Raw genomic sequence first — 18944 nt, forward strand, 5'->3', positions numbered from 1 at the left:
GATTATTATTACATTTAATATTGTTTTTGTGTTTTACCCACATCCCCCTGACAGCTATTATTATTAATTTTATAAGTAAGTAAAAATAAATATACTGAATGTAACTCAGGCAAGCTGAAATATAAGCTAACCCAATCAAATTATGATTACCATTTTTTTACAGTTTTATTCAAACATATACCTTGAGTGCAGCAACTTTTGTAGACACAGTGAAAATTAGCAATCTCATCTTCTTCTATGGTCTTCTTTATTATAAATAATGATAGGAAAATGTAATGTTTTTGTTTGTTGCATTATCTGAACATTAGATGAACTCCAGGATCAGTAAGCAGAAGAATGTAACCTTCACCATCACTGACTGACATGGTTCAATTTCATGGTGAAATGAGAACATTATTCAAAAACACCCATCACAGTGCTTAACAAGATTTAATGTACATTTATTCTTAACATGTGGAACATATAAAGATTTTATACTGAATAAATGATATTCATTAAGCCAGAGGAAAAGGAGGAATTTACAACAAGTTTTTTTGTATTTTTTTAAACTACATTATTTTGAAATACAAATGTGTAGTCTTTGCACTGAAAAATCTTTGAAGTTGTGTTTTCTTTTTTTTCCCCCATATACGTATTTTTTTTTCTGTAGACTGGTAACCATTTTCTTAAATCAATCCATATGCAACCATTTCCACATCTTGATTTATAAAGTAAGTTGTGAGCAACTGCTCTCCCGAAATAGAGCATGACTTTATACATACAGAAACTTGTACATTACCCTCGTGGTGTTTTTTTCTTAGTTTTTGGAGTTATGGCCCAAAGAAAATAATAATAATAATAATAATAATAATAATAATAACAATAATAATAATAATAATAAAATTAAGTCTACTATCACTTTGTAGTTACCACATCATGAAAAAAATAAATCCTTGTACTTGTTTTTTTTTTTAAAAAAAGATGAGGGTATGTTCAATGTACAACTTCTATATACATCACTGCCTTTAGGCAATAAAAAATATTAAAAAATGATTAAAAGGAATTGTGATGAACTGTCATCGTGGAAGGTCAAACAATAGATACTGATGTGACAGTTCTGGTGAGGAAGCAATTTGTCTTGATCGTCTTCAGAGTTGTGTTTTTACTTTCCTAAAGAATTGGTTTTGCTCCTAGCTTAGTGTAACCATTCTCCTGCAGAGAAACCAAGAAAATGTTGTGGGCAGATGATGGACCGACCCCCTTCCTTGATCCGCTACACCTACATCACTATCATTCTATTGCACACAGCGCTTTGGGCAACGGCATTAAGAATGGTTGGACTTCCTTTTGTTCTTAAAAAATAAAAAGCACATTGACTCAGTGTATTTTTTCCACTTTTGCATTTAGAGTGGCAAGCCCTCTCCTCCCAACATCAAATCGTATTTTGCTATATTCTGACACCCCCAAACTCTAGGTTGCTTCCCCGCCCCGAAAAATATGATTCAAACATGGGAAAAACAAACAAAGAAACACTGACAAGGAGAGCGATGAAAAAGAAATGTGATCTTTGAATGTACTAGACAGAGACTTTGGTTAAAAAAATAAAATAAAAAGATGTACTTATACACATAGACAGCAAATATTAATTCCATAACTGTTCAAATGAATGTTTTGAAATTCCCAATTGGTAAATAGTGAATGGGGCAGAGGAGCAAAGATTCTTCTTCTTTTTCTTCTTCTTCTTCTTCTTATTTTCCCATTCTTCCTACACTGGATAAACAGGTACAGAAACCAGCCAGTTATATGTGACCCTCTAATCTCCACTCACACATGCTTGCTTCTCACTTGTGTCATAACTGCCCTATCTGAAAGAGTACATCACAGATGACAGATGCAACCAGAGAGTTCAGGACAGCTGATATTGAGATATCCAGCAAACGGCCCTCATGTAAAAGGAATTCAGAGCGATTCTCCTCCACCCGAGCCATGGCCAACAAGGCCTTGGCTGCCCTGCACATCATGTCCACGCTAGGGGGCTCCAGAGGTGGAGGCTGCATATGCATAAGGTTATGCTGGCTCTGCTGGTACTGGGCCATTGTGACCCCGTCCTCAAGGAAGCTGATCAAGTTTCCAATGCTCCCCTTCTGCATGGCTATTGCCCTTGCCGCTAACGTGTCCCCTCGGGCGAGATTGGATAAGAGCGCCATTGACATTTCTCGGCAGACAGGATTTTTGCGGTCCCCAACGTACCTAACTAAAGTAGCATAGAGTTTCTCCTGACGACTGAATGGGGGAGTGGCCAATATAAGGTCCACATTATTGTCTTGGATACTGAGTTTACACAGGGTTTCCAGTACAAGTCTCTGAGGCGATAGGACTGAGTTGGGCCCCACAGTTGGAAAAGGATCTTGTGCCTCTGCAGATGGGCACACCATCCAGTGCAGTAAGCCATCCAAAATTGGCAAACAGATGCTTTCTGTATAAGCAGATAAGTCTAGCTGCCCAGAAATGTTGGCTAATGTGACCAATGTATTATCCCTCAAGACCTCCAGGCAATCCCACCACCACTCATTCTTGCTGCAGGCCACCCCTTTGTCCACTTCTTCCTCTTTTTCATATGTCTGTGGTGCACGCTTTCTTTCTGGGTGCTCATGATGGAGAAGAATCAACTTTCCCAAGATTAGCACCAAACCTGGATGTTTTGACATTTCAACATCATTGCCAGGCACAAAAGATAAGCTGCGAACAATATTTGACACACAGATGCAACGCTTGGCCAAAGAATCTTGCCAGTGAGTAATGGTGCATAGAGGAGTCTCATCTCGACTCCGTGGCTCATCTTCCAGCAGCTTGATATTCCGATGACTTTTGACTTGATGGATCCCAAATGGAAATTTACTACTATCTGTCTGAGAATTAGAGTCTGAGTCTTCAGACAATGCTCCTGGACGAGCTGACAAGACATCATCAATAGTGGCTGATATGCTTTTGTCTTGCTGTTCCTCAGGTTCTCCTTTCCCCTCCACATTCTTCTTTTTACCTGAGGAGACTGACAGTGATGGCCGTCTGCGAGGAGGAATCTCCATCTTGCTCTCAAAGTGGGTCTGAATGTGTTCAGTTGTATCACCCCCACCAAGTTGCCAGTGAAGAAGCCCACTGTTGAATTCCTGAAGATGCCCCAGCCTGTCAGATCGGTCAACAACAAATAAGTTGTTTTTCTTTACAATTTTTATTGGCAACTTGTCAAACTTACTGGCTTGTTTTGGCCTCTCACTTGGATCAGCAATGGCACCAGGTGGAGCAACAACAGTGCTCTTCCCTTCTTCAGTGTTCTCATTTTCATCTTCTTCCTCTTCTTCCTCCTCATCTTCAAGGTCATCATAGTAATCGATACATTCATCATTGTTTTCTTCATCTTTTCTGACATCCTCTGTTGCAGACTGTCCATCGTCATTTCGACATAAATTATGATCTTGCAGTTTTGGTCCTGGATGTCCCACTTCATATTCCATAAGGATCCCAAAAATGTCAATCAGGCATTTTCTAAAATATTCCACCAACAGCTCAAGAAAACCAGATAACTGAGGAAACAAAGGAGGGAAAAACAGAAAAAATGGTAAAAGGAACATTTTAGTCTATTATAGAATTGCATTAGTAAGAAAGGATTAAAAAAAAAAGATTTTCAGTTCCCCTTTTCCAGGATCCAAAATGTTCAGCTAGTCCTTTCTTCCTGTCCACACATAAAACAAAATACTATTAATAAGATATTTTAAATACTTTTAATACAGATGTTCAGCAGTCTATAGATTAGGTTAGAATTAGGATTTAGTGGGTGCCCTAATTAAAAAAAAGTTAAGTATGAATTCCTTAACATTTTACTTTTTAGTAGCATTTTAGTCCATGCAATTGTAAAAGTGAATTGAGTTTTCTTTTCAAGGAAAACTCCCTACCTCCTCAAAGCATGGGAACCTTTACATGTGATGCTGCAGTTACAGTTACTCATGTAAACTGATTTCCTTGTTTTGAGATCTTTTCACCTTCTTGCAACTTCACAACCCCCTTTTCAGGCAACTGCAGAAATTCCCTGCATCTCGGAGTACTTGAGTGATGTTAGAGGAACAAGGAAGCCAGAAATGCAATGCCTTTTCGTTAAGTCAGACGGCATTAGGAGGCTTTAGAATGGCAGATTCGATTTACTGCTGAAGGTCCTAGTTCTATAGCAGAGACAGTGGGCAACTCCAGCAGCAAGTCTGGAAGATTCTGATGGTGCTTCTGGTGAGAGGAGATAGCTCCATCTCCAGTTCTGACCTTGCCTTGCCCTGGAGAGAATACACACCCACCAACCCCGCTATCCTCCACACAACCTGGAATCCCTCAACAGCCAGACCTGCCTTTCCTCCCTTTTCCATTTATTTTAGTTCTTTGCCATACCTTATTCTCCTTTAGCAGTTAGAACAAGAAGACCCATGGCCTTTACATTCACAGATTGCTGCAACAGCTGGGTACGAGCAAGAAAACCAGTCCCCAGTGGCTGTGCTCAATATGCAACCTTGCTTCCCCACTGCACTCCTCACAGGAGAACATTCCAGTTGTTGAGCCACCATCTATGAGCAGTACACCTTTTGTGGCCTCTGGAGGACTTGCCCTACTCCTAAGGGGAGTTTGATGGCTTAGACACTGGAAAGGATAATAGCAAGGAATGTGGACTCCCATTCCCCACCCACGCACCATAGAAGGAATGGTGGCACTGGGATGAAAAGTAACAACCGGCCTACCTGAGAGAGATTGAAAGTAGCAACTGTACTGTCATCATACAGAAGAATATTAATAGTGTCTAATGCCCAAGTACTTTCAGCAAGAAGGCCCGATTTAAGAGACATCATCACTCGCCAGGCCTCAGGAGTCACTGGAAACAAACAAACAAACAAATGAATAAAGCAAGGAAGCATGCATCAAGAAATCTGCAGGACAGATTTCAAATGATAAACAGATCCACTGTAAGTCTGAAAAAACAATTCCACTGTTTTAATGAGCATCCTCATTAAACCAACTCTTAAAGCAGCAGCACCTGAAGCCTGAAAAGAGGGTGTACTTATACAAGTTGCAAAGTACTTCCAAGTCATTTCTGATGCTTGTACAGCCCTACTATATATTCATATGAAAAGAGCTAGACTGTTATTTTGAAACTATTGTGAAACTTAAGATATGGCCCTCTCTAAAACCTGGGAAATTGAAAGAGATAGAAAGGGTGGTAGTTGTCTTTATCTCAGCTAATTCAGGAATATATATGTATATGTATATGTATATGTGTGTGTGTCATACATGCTTTGTGGTGCACAGTGAAAACTATTTGTATATATTCAGATGAAATGTTCAGCTTTAATTTTGTAAAACTTAGTTGATCTTCCTGTCCTTTAGAATAAGGGGATGTCGAGAAAAAGCAGTTTTATAACACCAGTGAAGGGGGTTGACAGGGGATACATCACCACTGCTGTATCATTAGTTTCTTCCTGTTCAGAAAAATAAAAATTATGTTTGCTTCTGCACTCTTACAATACCCACTTAAAGCATTCATTTATAAAGAACCAAAGTAGAATAGAATTTTAAAAAACCTGCTAGTATCTTTTCCTCCATAGGAAACTAATTCTCCTAGAATGTCTTGGGTTTCCTCTTAGGGAAGTAGTGGTGCCCATAGAAGAATACTATTTACAGCTTGAGTGATGTTCAAACATATCTGTGTATCTCTGCAACATGCAGCTAGATACTATGCATCAGCAACTCCAGTAAAGGGGGGCATGTATCAGTTCAATAAGACTATCTTTGCTATCTTTCAACAAGTAAGATGACTAATCAGCATGTCCAGAATCTCTCAATATCATTTAACTGATTCCTTTTGTTAACAGTTACTATTCCATTAACAACTTTCCTCCTATAGTATAGAGAGAGTTTTCAAGTTAAAATTTCAACAGTGTTTATTGTTTAGGAGTTACTAGATATAGGATGCATTGTACGGGAATTCAGACTTTTGGTCTGAGACCATGAGCAGAAAAGCAACCATTAATTATAAACAATGCAAAGTACTATGAAAGTATACAATAAGAACAATGTCATCTTAAAATAATACAGTCTATTGTGCCTTTTGCAGCACCAACATTAATCTCTCCATCTAGCTTGCTTGCTTATTTCGGGGAGGAACAAAACAGTAAAAGATTTGGAAGACTGCGCCTAACATAAGAGCTCTTATTTTGGTAACATAAAAGAAACAGTTATAAGAACTACTTCCCTAAATATTCAGTATTTATTTCTATTTTATTAACTGATGATACATAAATCATTATTCCTGCCATGAAACAACTCTGAGCTCAGCTTCAATTTAATAAAACTAATTTCTCAAATAAATTAATATAAATGCAAGCGCTACAAAATTATTGTTAAAAGTCTCTTCCTTTATAAGGACAATAGTAAGACTTACCAATATCTTTTGAGGTAATCTTTCGTCTTGGTTTTAAGACTGGTTGGGATGCTTCTACTGAACCTGGAGGAAAAGTGACTTCCCGCCTGATAGGTGGTGGTGGCTGTGTTGGAGGACCTGTGACCTGTGAGACTGGAAGAGTGGGCATAACTTTTGGCATCTTCATAGAGGATAGGAAAGGAGATTTACTGGGAGACATACGATTTTCATGAGAGCGTGGGAAAGATGCAGGGCTAGGAGCTCGAGATATGTGGTTTGGCATTGATGGTGGTGTCTGATAGGATGACTGAGGAGGTCGAGTGATAGGCTGCATGGAAGCAGAGGATGACATGTAAGAAGGCTGTCGCTGGTTGACATGAGAAGGCCACTGGCTTTCATGGTTTATTCTCTGGTCAGGTACCATCATATCTTCAGTACGGTTCATCCCTGGATAAGGCGGGGCCTGTGCAGGGCCCCCAGGGCCTTGCCTGTTCTGATATGGGTAAGACATATCATTTCTTGTGGGCCACATATTCTGCTGGGGGCTTTCATTGGAAGCTGATGACTGCATAGGGCCACCAATCATCTGAGGAGGTATTCCATGTTGTTGCATTTGTCCAGGACCCTGCATCCTCTCTCTATTATAAGGATATGGATACTGTCCCTGCATGGGTCTCCTGTCTGGTCCAGAGTAAGCACTGCTGTATTGGTTAAACATATCCTGCTGTTGGTTGCCATACTGCATGTTAAACATATCTCCATCATGACGTTTTGCTGGAGGCCCATACATGCCATCCATATGGCGTTTGTAGTTCTGAAAAAAAAAAGACACCCAAGGTTTAAAATAATATAAAATGTTTTTTTTAATATTCTTATGCATTGGTATGGTAGAATAATTATAATATACTTACTATAGAGATTTTAAATAGAAATGATCATCTTTACTGTACTTTCATTAGTGTTTTGATAGATGTACAATGACTTTTTAATTATTTGAATAAATATGCATAAAGTGATTGAAATTTTGTTCGTCTGTAGTATACAACGTTTAGAAAGAATAATGATTTTAGTCTCAGGCTATACGATTATGACTGTAGGTATAAAATGAGACACTTCCATTTTAGGAATTGTTTTGATGTAATTATTACACTATAATTAAATGTCTTAGTATTTCTTTTCCAGGTATTAATTTTGGAAGTGGGATCAGGAATTTTGATAAAAATGTATTTATTAGTTAAGATGTTTTTAGACTTCTGTTCAACATTCTGAATGCTGATTTTTTTTCTCTGTAACTATAAACTCATTATTCTGAGAACAGTAAATAAAAGTATATGTTCTTTCTTACATTTAAAAACACTTAGGTATTGGAAATAATATCCATATAAATGTATAACATAAATAAACATTTCATTGTTTGGGGATGAAAGGTTTATTTAAGAGACCCTAAAGTAAATCTAGAATCTTCTCTTTGATGATGTTAGGTCTTGATCAGTATCATTATCATTTTGCAATTTAAGAATAAAAGTACTAAGGATACTTCTGTGTGGCATTGATTATGATATGTGATTGCTGTTTTACATGGAGATGTGTTAGTGGATTGATTTAAATGTTTTGAAAGTGATATTAAAAAATAAACATTTTCATGTAATGATCCTTATGTGGCCAAATGTTGCCAATAACATTCTTTATTAATTTTGAAAACTACACAAAAATACAAACTCCCAACTTACTACAGGAAAATACCAAAACAAATAGAAAAAAGAGGAACATAATTACTAACATGCAGTAACAAGCAAAATGGAAAAAATGGAGAAATATGAACAATCTAGGCAAATCATTTGTATATCAAACATTAAACATGAACATTTGAGATTAGAAAGAAAAAAAACCCTCTATCATAAAATATTATGAAATCTGGTATGTTTCCCTTTGGCACACAGTTCATGAAATGTTGCCAATCACATACCAGAGGGCGCTATCAGCAGGTCCATGGAATCCTTCAGATAGCAGAAATACTTTTTTTTTTTTTAATAGAAAAGAAATCCTAAAGGGATGGCAAAACTCTGAAAAAGAGAGCATACTGTGTAGGTACGGAATGCCAACAGTCTGTTAGGATTGGAAATGATAAACCAGGAGGAGGAGGAATGAAGTGGAGAACTCTAGAGGAAGTATGGCTTGCCAGCTCAACGAAACCCGGAAGAAGAGAAATCCTCATTACAAAATTTTGTTGTAGGTTCCACTTATTTTTAATTACCAATAAGCTACTTTGGAATGTTATTAGATGAATCAAACAAACAAATAAGTAAACTCTGAATGCTGTGAAGCAAAAGCTACCTGAACAGTAATTGCTCTGTCCTATTATGGAGGAGAGGTGATGGCAACTCCTGCAGATTCACTTAGCTGCATTCCCTTCTCCCTAGTTAAAATACTGTTAAAAGTTTAAATAAGAAGGCAGATTTATCTTCCTTTCTGCTTTTATACATAGTGACACAGTCTCCCTATGAAGGCTGTGGGTCCTCCATGTCTGGAGATTTTTAAGAGGCTGATCAGTCATTTCTTATGGATGGTTTAATTGGCTTTCCTGGACACTGCAGAGAATTCAACTAGCTAATCCTTGTAGTCCCTTCCAACTCTACAATTTTATGGTCCTACAATCTTTTCCCTCTAAATTTAGTGCTAGCACAAATTTGGTCACTACATATAGATCTATTCAGGATACGTCTTATTAATTATCCATGCTTTCTCATTAACTTCTCAGTCAATAAAACAGCATTGTTTTATTGAATGTTCTGTATCATTCATAACATTAGCTAATTGCAGTTAAGAAACAGTCCATATAAAAGGATACAAATACATATTTCTAGTTAGTAGCAAACACTGTTGTCCACTGTTTACTCTTTTTGCCAGTGCCAAATTTCTAGAATGAATTTTGGATTTCTAGAATGAATTTTGCAAAAGGAATGCTATAACACTTGATGTTTACCTGCTGCTGTGGAAACATTCCTGGTTGGTGTCCTCCATAGGGTGGCTGTCCAGAAGGAGGAGCTTGCATTGGATACTGCTGTCCATATGGTTCATGCCTGCAGTGAAGTATAAGAGACATACGTTAGTGCTTATGATTTCCCAAATTCATCAAAATATTGAAACTTCATTGTCCCATTTAAAAAGTTTCTTTCTTTCATGAACCCTGGAAATCTCCAAACAGAATCCTCTTTTCATATCAAATGTCTAGGGCAAATGTAGTATGTTTTAAATGAAGCGGTTTTAATTTTGGATTACATTTAGAGTTCCACTCAGTTTTATTCAGCACAAATGTAGCAGAGTAAATCTGTGATCACTCTGTCTTAGAATCTTTTTCTACTCTCTTATGGGATAATAACATTCCAATATTGTTTAAAAAAACCAGTGACGTCTCTATTCTCAGGATTGAACGTGCCTACCATTTCAGATAAAAAATAACATGTGGCCTGGATACAGGCAGGTTTCTCATTTCTTCAGATGAATGAATCAGTAGTAGCAGTCTATGATCCCATGTCCTTGAATCTCACGTGGCAATGTCTGAATGAGCTTTAATACAAAAGCATCTGACCAACCTACAGTAACTGAAAAGAAATACAACTGACTGGTTGAAGCAGATTCTGTGCTTGATATTCAGAACGTTGGCAACAAGATATGATTACCTCATTTTGCCAGAGTGTTACAGTTTTAAAATGCTTTATGTATAAAGGAGTAATACATGACTGACTTAATAGCCATTCTAACATCAGATTTAAAAAAAGGTTAAAAATCTGAAGTGGATATATAATTGAACCAGAATACAAAGCAATAATGAAATATAAAGCAACAGTAACAATAATTGGATCGCAAACCTAACTAATAAAACCAGGTAAGAATCACTCTTCTAAACTGTTTACATAAGCTTATGATGTATTGGGCTCCAAACTCAGGATCTTTAGGTGCCGCTTCAAACTTACCTGGGACTGGAGTAAAGCACCATCTTAATATATTTTATCCAAATGGATAAAACTTTTACATTTGTTCTCACAATGTGGCATTTAAATAATCAAGTTCTCCCACACCGAAATGCATGATTTTAAGCAAATAAGCATTTAGCATTGGGTATAAGCACCATGAGCTCATCCAGGGCATCATATTTGTGCAATTGGCTAACTAATACTATGGTAACAGTGCAAATGCCATAATCAGAAATGTCACAACAGTACAGCCGAAAAATACATGGAACTGGGGCAAGGGAGAGTGAAGGGCTTTGGTTACACATGCCACTCTGTGTGTTACTCCTGAGACATATGCCTTTATATTTAAAAGATAAATTACCATGGTTGAAAAGGGAGAAAATTTCCCAATTTCATTTTCAGCATTTCTAATTAATCCAATGTTGAGTATAACAGACTTCTGTTGCCAATTACAGGTGACAGGTCTTCTCCTCTCCTTTCACCTCTTCACTTGTTTTGCATGGTGTACAGCTTATACCTAAGTACTTTAAATGAAGTACTTGGCACATGCTATGACATAACCTTTTCTTGCCCCCTCCCCATCTTTTCTTTTTCTCTCTGCTATTGTTATTATCTTCCATGCCTTCCTTGTGAGCTTTAGCAAGAAGCTCCTAGAAGGTCTGCTGGTTCTGATTCTGTAACTACGAGATACCATGAAACTAAGTGTTTGTATGTCTGAATACAGGCAATATTATCACAGAAACTGCATTGCTTAGATATAGTACATATATGGTTGTTTGATAATACCTCTATAAAAATCTATATTGCCCCAGTGGTCTATACTGGTGAAATCTGCTAAAAGTGAAAGAACTGAAATTCAAGAACTTCAGTGATCTACTTTGTCACTAAAAATATACATGGTTTAAATTAGGTTAGTTAAATTAGGCCAGGGAAACTGTGATGTTATAACTGCAGAGCAATATGTGAAACAAATTTGCTTTAGGGTTCTAGAAGAAACAGAAACCTGTATTTCAAGCACATGTTCAATTAATTTATCTATGAAGAGACATCAACAAAGAAACATCTGAGAACCTCACTGTTTTACAAGTGAATTTAAGGTAAAAGACTGAGAAAAGGATTCTATACCGAATGGTTTTATAATCTGTAAAAATGCTGTAATCTGAACTTCTCTACATGTCTGAAACGAACCCATTGCTAGAATCCAAAAATTAATTAAGCCAAAGTAAAGCATAAAACCATCTATCAAACACTACAGCCATGCAACCATCATTATTCTCAAGGAGCTTATGCCAGTGTCTTGCAGAAGATCCAAGAGCATGAAAAGTACAGTATAGCAATCCAGTATAGCAAATTGCACCTCCTATCCAGTAGCCCTTAAGATTTAAAATTATCTGGTTAACACAGGTATTTTAAACAGATTAAATTATTCACCTTTGTTGCCCAGGATAACAGTTAGGAGAGTACATGCTTGGGTCACTGTTTGAAGGCACCATGTTGCTTTGACCAGGTGCTCCCATACTGCCTTCAGGACCCAGCCCATGATCCGACCTAAAAATGACAAAGGAAACCTCACACTGTAAAAAGCACTTATTCTCCAATCTGGTGAATTAAAATAAAAGACTTCTGGAATAGCCAATTTCAATTCCAACACTTTCTCTGAGACTGAAATTTATAGGCCATTGCAGTCTGTCTTCTTGAGGAATAAAATTTTAGAGGTTATTTCATGCAACTTTTGTTTGTAAATTTAGCCTGATGGATAAAGAACTACGCAATTGCAAGTTTCATAACTATTTGTGAAACTTACTTATGATTCTATGTAATTAATAAGTAGTAAGTAATTGTAGAGAGTAAAGAAGATGACCTTGATGGAGATATGCAAGTCCCATTGCCAAGGTGACAAGGGGTCAAACGTATTTTAAGTCCAGAATGTCCAGATAATGTTCGTGAGTGGCTTGGACAGACACCTCTAATTCATTAAACTATAAGAAGGCGAGGAATAAAACACAATCAAACTTGCAAGATTCTGTTATTATAGCCAATCTCAGTAAAAGTGGTTTTAATCTTCCTGTGGAGTTGACTTCTTGGTCTAGTCTACCTAATGGGGTTGACCTCAATCTTGCAAGTCCCATTTTGTTACCTTCTCCCTTTCTTACAGTTCAGTGAATTAAGGAGGTGTCTGTTTGAGCTACTTCTGAATGTTATGAACTTAAAACATGTTTTACCCCTGGTTGCCTTGGCAATGGACCTTGTGTATCTCCCTCAACATCATCTTCCTTATTCTCTACAGTAATTCTCTTTCTTAAAATATTGTTTATTGTTTTTCCCAAAATCAAAACAGTCATATTAATGCATTATGGTCCCTAGAGGCTACATTTACATGACAAATTAAACTGTTTTGAAACTGACTTAATTTTAGGAACTTTTGCCTTAAAAACCCACTGGAATTTCTAATATTTCAAAAGAATTCAGTAACTTCTGGCCCTTCAAGACTTTTTTTGTGGGATCAGTTGTGGAAACTGAATTAAATTCACTATTTATATTTTTAGTAAAGTAATGTGACATAAAGCCTCCTCTATTGTTTTAGCTAATTTTATTGTTTATTGTGTATCTGCAATGGTCTTTTTTGCTGTCAATTTTCTTAGTAGCATTTTTCAAAAGTTTTGTTATCAGTAAGGAAGGAGGCATTTCAGCTACTGAGCCAAAATGACAACATATTGTCACTTTTCTAGCACATAGATACTGCTAAACCAGAAAGCTCACACTGCCAGGCTACAGAGAAAAGCAAATTCTACATGCCTTGTTTTTCTCAGAATACTGAAAAATAGCAGGGGGGTTACATTTACTGGTATAGCACTAATTTTTATGCAGTTGAACTTTACTATAAATGGTACATTTTGAAGAGAATAAAAAAGGTTTTGCTACTTTGTGCATTTTATCATGCTTCTGCAACCATTGTTCTCCAACCTCTTCCCCTTTAAGGGGGGAGCAATTTGCTTTTCCAAAAAACGATTTCCTCTCTACTGAATTCCAGCCTATCAGGTCTTCCCCTCCCTCCCTCCCTCCCTCCCTCCCTCCCTCCCTCCCTCTATCTGTCTGGATATGGCTTTGTGATGCTAGCACAGAACAAAGCTCTCCCATTGCCTTATCTTTGAATTGGGTGTGGAGTGGTATGGGGAGGAATATATCCCTGTTATATCTACCAGATGTACCCAGTTTTGCCCTTCTACATTGGTAAACACAAGATGTTTACTCCAATCACATGTAGTTATGTGTGTTGGGTCATAATGTGAATAAGGATACAGTATGTATCCAATGAAAGTCATGTTACAAGGGTGGATGATATCTATATTGGGATGGACACTGAACTATCTGAATGGGATATACAGTTGAATATATATCTACACATATATCCCCACCCTGCCCCAATTACTCAACAATGTGTGACTTTATTGAGGCTGGGGTGTATTAGATGACTATCCTGGAAATGAGGATTTGTTTGTTCACACAGATTTTTTTTTTACATACTCCTCTGCAAAGGACAGCACAAAACCATCAGAGAAAGGTGCAATTTCCCAGAGGCTGGTCCATTAAACATATATGCACACACACTCCATAGTAACGCTGAACTCTGATTAAGCAAAAGAGATATCAAATATAGCCCTCTATAGACAAGGTGACTCCTTATTCATCACACCCTCACTTATTAGTTCTTGCATAAAATAGACTCAGTCTCTATTAGTGGTTTTGATCTCACTGATTTTCTGAAAAGCATTAAATGGCTCAGCTAAATGGTCTGTTAAAAGAACAGCGACAATGCAGAATCTTATCACCATCAGTCTCTGCCTTTTGAAGCTGATGAAGGTCTCACCTCCGATCATAGCCACTTCCATAGGAAAACTGTTGGCGTTGGCCTATGCCCATGTTGGACATGGTTCCAGCGGGACTCTGGCTGTACATATCCTGCATGCCACTGTTGGGCATTTGTCCAGGGGCCATGAAAGGTTCACTAGTTCCAGGCACTACAGAAGGAAGGAAGGGAGGGAGGGAGGGAGGGAGGGAGGGAGACACACAGCTTAAATATGTTATTTGAGAGATGTATTATTAAGAAATATTAAATGCCATCTTATAACTGATGTTCAGAGAACTGAAGCAGAATGATCCAACAATGAGTATGAGAGCTGAGGAGATGCTTACTTCAGCAGCAGCACCATCAGAATGCCCCTGTGTGTATTTTACTGTGGTTTACAATAACTGGGACCACATCTATACTCTAAGCCAGACTTTTTCAAACTTTTGACCCTGAAGGAACCCTTGAAATATTCTTCAGGCCTTGGGGAACCTCTGCACATTCAGGCTCACACATAGGCCACAAGTTACAAAATTATTATGTTTGTTTCATGTGTAGGCCTGTAGATACAGTATATGCATTATCAGTGTTCTTAAACTAAAAATAAACTGAATTTGAAATAATATTTAAAATAAATTGTGATCTCCCAGGGAACCCCTAGTAACCTCTCACAGAACCTTAGGGTTCCATGGAACCATGGTTGAGAAACCCTGCTCTAAGCAGTGTATTTTATAATTTTAAACCTGAATAAAAATCTCAAGCAATTTTTGAGTTTTCTGCATCAGCTTTTTTTCTCAAGAAAGGAGTCTACTACTAATCTACAAATCCCTACAAATCCCCATTGGATTAAAACAGCAGCATTATGATCTCAGCTATCTTGGTTCTCTAAGATCAGCTTATACAAATGAAATATATATCTCCATACTTATCTGTGTAATGAATTTGAAAAGGAAGAGGTCTCAAGTGCTGGGTACCAGGTATTGGGTACTTTCTAAAATATCAATCTACCCATAAATAAGCTTTCCCCTCCCTCCCTCCCTCCCCCTTGGAGGTGAGATAAAACACAGATCTCTTCAGTTTTGGGATGTTGGCTTTGGAATGCTACATCCAGAAAAACTGTAAGTGACCAGGGTTGGTAAATGTGGGCACTAAATGAAAATGTTTTGCCCAAGTTCTTTACACCTTTTGATTTGTTCATTTTAAATTTCTGCTTTAATGCTGAAAATGTTGCTGTTCTTATTTTATTGATTTACTTGTTTTATTGCTCTATTATTTATTCCTGCTTTCAAATTTCTAACTGGAAGTCACTTTGGAAGTCTCCTTGGGACTTAAGAGTAATAAAGTAAATGATTTCAGAGTTACAGGATATTATCTAGTATAAATCATGACTCAGTCATTATCTCTCATCTTGAACTACCATTATCAGGTTCTTGTGAAAGTAAAATAGTTGTTGTAGCTGTCTACATAGATACCCACGTACATACATACATTGAATCTAGCCATGAAAGATACTCTAGAGAGGCTTTTTTTTTGGTTCAAGTTTTCTGAAATAATTGAATCCTGTTGGATTTTTTTAAAGTACAACATTGTTCCACAAATACTGCTAAAGCTTCAGTATGACTTTTATGTATTTTTAATGTATGTATTTTATATATGACTTTCACAGGGACTTGAATTTCATTAGCAGAAGTCATGATATAATTGATCTATTTAATTCAAATCTCTACACATTTTAGACATTGCTGAGACATTTGTCCAGAACTGAAAATCTAGAAAATGGAACAGGTCCCCATAATCTGGAACTGTTGCAAGAGATGCTAACTTCCTTGAGACAAAAGTTTTTCCCAAGAATGTTACAGGGCAAGGACACTTTTGAACCAATATGTAAACTCCTTTATAGCATGCTGGTTTATTCCAGTAACTACCTGTAGCAGTCCTATCTCGTATTAATGAAATAAGGCAATGGAAATTGGTGATTCCATTAAGATTTAGATTAAAAATACATGTCATAACACTGTATAGCTTATTAAACTGGCTTCTATATTGCGTAATCTGAGTTTACCAAATCCTGTTGCTTACAGAAAAGTAATTGGCCTAAGTTGAGAATATTGGTATGATTATAACAGTATAATTATAAAAACTGTTCCATATAATTTTTCTATCTTAAAAGCAAGTTCTTAAACTTATTGGCAAAAATTCTCTGCACTAATCTCTTAACTTCCAAAACAATAGCACAGTTACTTATGAAAGACAGAAAAAAGCAAAGTATCAAAAATATTTTTTACAACTCTGGAATACAAAGATGGAGAATCACATATATGAACTGATACACACATACACAGACACACATACTTATATAGAACATATATATGAACTGATAAACATAAAAATGCAGACATACTGGTAGAGGGTATATCAGTCTATGTCCCCCCCTCCCCCCAATAATGCCAGCAGATACCTTTTCTCATCCCACCAAAAGGGTCCTTGTTTGGCTCATAGGGCATCCTTCCCATCATATCTGGCATATTCATTGTTTGCTGATAGGGTGCATTTGGAGTCATGGAGTTCCGCTTTGGGTATGTGGAATCACTTACATCCAAAAAGGGATCATGTACGCTGACTGAACTATTTCTGAAGAGATAGAACAGAAGAAGGTATTCGAGTTATAGAGACACAGTTGTAGATGTGCAATACCTGATCAGATGGTGATCCATAGAGCTCAGAAAGTTAAGCTGTTCTGAAAATCACCATTGTTGCCTTAACAGTAAAGGCTACATAAGATATTCAAAATATACAGAACAAGTGTTCAGGTACCTCATTCTCTATCTGAGCCCAAAAGTGCAGAATGGCATATGAGAACACCTATTTGTCCAAGGCCAATGAAGTAAACTTCATGGCAGAGCTGGGATTGGAACTAAGGTTGCTTAATTTCAATCCAGCATTGTAACCATCCCAACATACTGCCCCTTCCCATCATTTATATGCATCACAGGCCAATTCTTGGTTTCAGAGCTTCTTAACAATTTATATCAAGGAGTATTATGCCTGATGAAAAGGCACTGTATGGATATTTTAATTGGTACCAATATTGGATCTATTGATATAAATAAATAACTTCTCAAATTTAGTTGGCAGATCACTGATCAAATCCATTTTCAATATTCCCCAAATATTATCTCCAAAGAAATACCCATATGTACGTATGGATATTGAAATAACACGCATGCACAACAATGGACACCTTTCCATCAATGTATGGGGTTGCACATGGATGTGCCTGTGTGTTGACAAATAGATAAGACAATTCAAGCTGTGCACAAATGATTATTTCTGAGAGTAGCTGAAGTTTAATCACTTCTGCTTTTTGAAGTCAGATGCTGCAGGAAATAATGGAGAAGAGGGGGGCACCATCCTTTTATAGAAAAATAGAAGTTTGTTCTATTTGCCAATTGGTTCCATACAACAGGATTAAGCCATGATAATGGCTTGCTTGGAATTGCTTGCTAATTTTCTCCCTTTTTCCCCTGGCTGTTTCTGCATGCACCTGGACACAGTTGCACATATGCGTGTAGATGCATACACACACACAAAGAGTTCTAGGATGAAAAAGTAGAAGTCTCATCCTGCAAACTCATATGAAATTAGTCTTAAGGCAAAGCCTTTTTTATAGTTTTATTTCGGTAATAAATGCAACTCTCTAAACAAAGACTGAAGAGTCTGTGTCTGTGTGTGTACAGAAGAAATTAATATTAAAAGCAACTTTCTCACACATCAGATTGAATCTCTGCAATTTCAGATCCCATACCTCTCCTTTCCTCATTGCTGGTCAGGGGGGTGAGATTGACAATATGGTGGCAAAGAAAGATGGGGGTAACTGCCACTCACCATCAATGATGTCATGGGCAGCATCCAAGAAATGCCCGTGACACTCATTTTCCAGATACCAATAATATTTCCCACAACATGTTGCATTTTGAGTCACAGGAAAATGCAACATCCCTGAAAGAGAGAGAAGGTGTCTGGATTTGGGGCAGTGACTGCACTTGCTAAAGCACAGATCCAATATCCCTAAAGGCTCTAAGGAAAGTACCTGCTGCCCTGTGTTGGTGTCATCTGTCCATGAGGTGTAGATGCTGGTGTTGGAGGCTTGAGGTCACTTGGCACTTCTGTCATAGAATTGCTCCCAGTAGACTGAGGGGTCTGTGGGCCCTGAAGAGAACCCGAGTTAGCTGGAAAATTTAAAAAAAAGGGGGCAGGGAGAGGAAAAAATATTAGGTGTGTACTCTCATATGTGTAGAAAGAAAACCAAGGCAAAGAAGCAGGAAACAGAGAGGTATTTGTGAAGATGTCTTATTTTATCTGAACTACACCTTGTAGATGAGATATGCTTTATCTTGTTAAATTCTGCTGTGGCTAAGAATTCATCATTAAATGCTACTTAAGCAAAGGCTGTCCAGGTCTGTTCAAGCTGATGACCAACAGGGTAGCTATAATGGAATTGGACAGGTTCCCTGCATCTGAAACTTCCAGTTTACTAAATTCCTTTCAAAAAATATTCAACCTGTAAGAGGAATAGTCTTGCCGCAAGACTCCCGGACCACAACAGAAAAGTCAGGAAACACCAAGTTTACGTTCTTGGATCATTTCCTCAGAAGGTGCTTCCAGAGTCTCAGCAGAACAAACAACCAGGCCT

At 37.4% G+C, this 18944-nt stretch overlaps 1 protein-coding gene across 2 annotated transcripts in view; it reads right to left on the reverse strand.

The window, feature by feature from the left end:
* Nucleotides 1-410: 410 nt before the first annotated feature.
* The window catches only part of ARID1B (AT-rich interaction domain 1B), a 422870-nt gene continuing 404336 nt past the window's right edge, over nucleotides 411-18944 (reverse strand). For both annotated transcript variants that reach the window (XM_063308100.1, XM_063308110.1), the window contains 8 exons: nucleotides 18342-18480; nucleotides 16710-16882; nucleotides 14273-14423; nucleotides 11836-11952; nucleotides 9414-9510; nucleotides 6452-7244; nucleotides 4755-4885; nucleotides 411-3560 (listed from right to left, as the gene is read on the reverse strand). In XM_063308100.1, the coding sequence (XP_063164170.1) occupies nucleotides 1830-3560; nucleotides 4755-4885; nucleotides 6452-7244; nucleotides 9414-9510; nucleotides 11836-11952; nucleotides 14273-14423; nucleotides 16710-16882; nucleotides 18342-18480 (3332 nt within the window). In that variant the 3' untranslated portion in view covers nucleotides 411-1829. The remainder of the gene's footprint in view (nucleotides 3561-4754; nucleotides 4886-6451; nucleotides 7245-9413; nucleotides 9511-11835; nucleotides 11953-14272; nucleotides 14424-16709; nucleotides 16883-18341; nucleotides 18481-18944) is intronic.

The sequence above is a fragment of the Candoia aspera genome, chromosome 1, assembly GCF_035149785.1.
Source record: "Candoia aspera isolate rCanAsp1 chromosome 1, rCanAsp1.hap2, whole genome shotgun sequence".
NCBI classification, from domain to species: Eukaryota; Metazoa; Chordata; class Lepidosauria; order Squamata; family Boidae; genus Candoia; species Candoia aspera.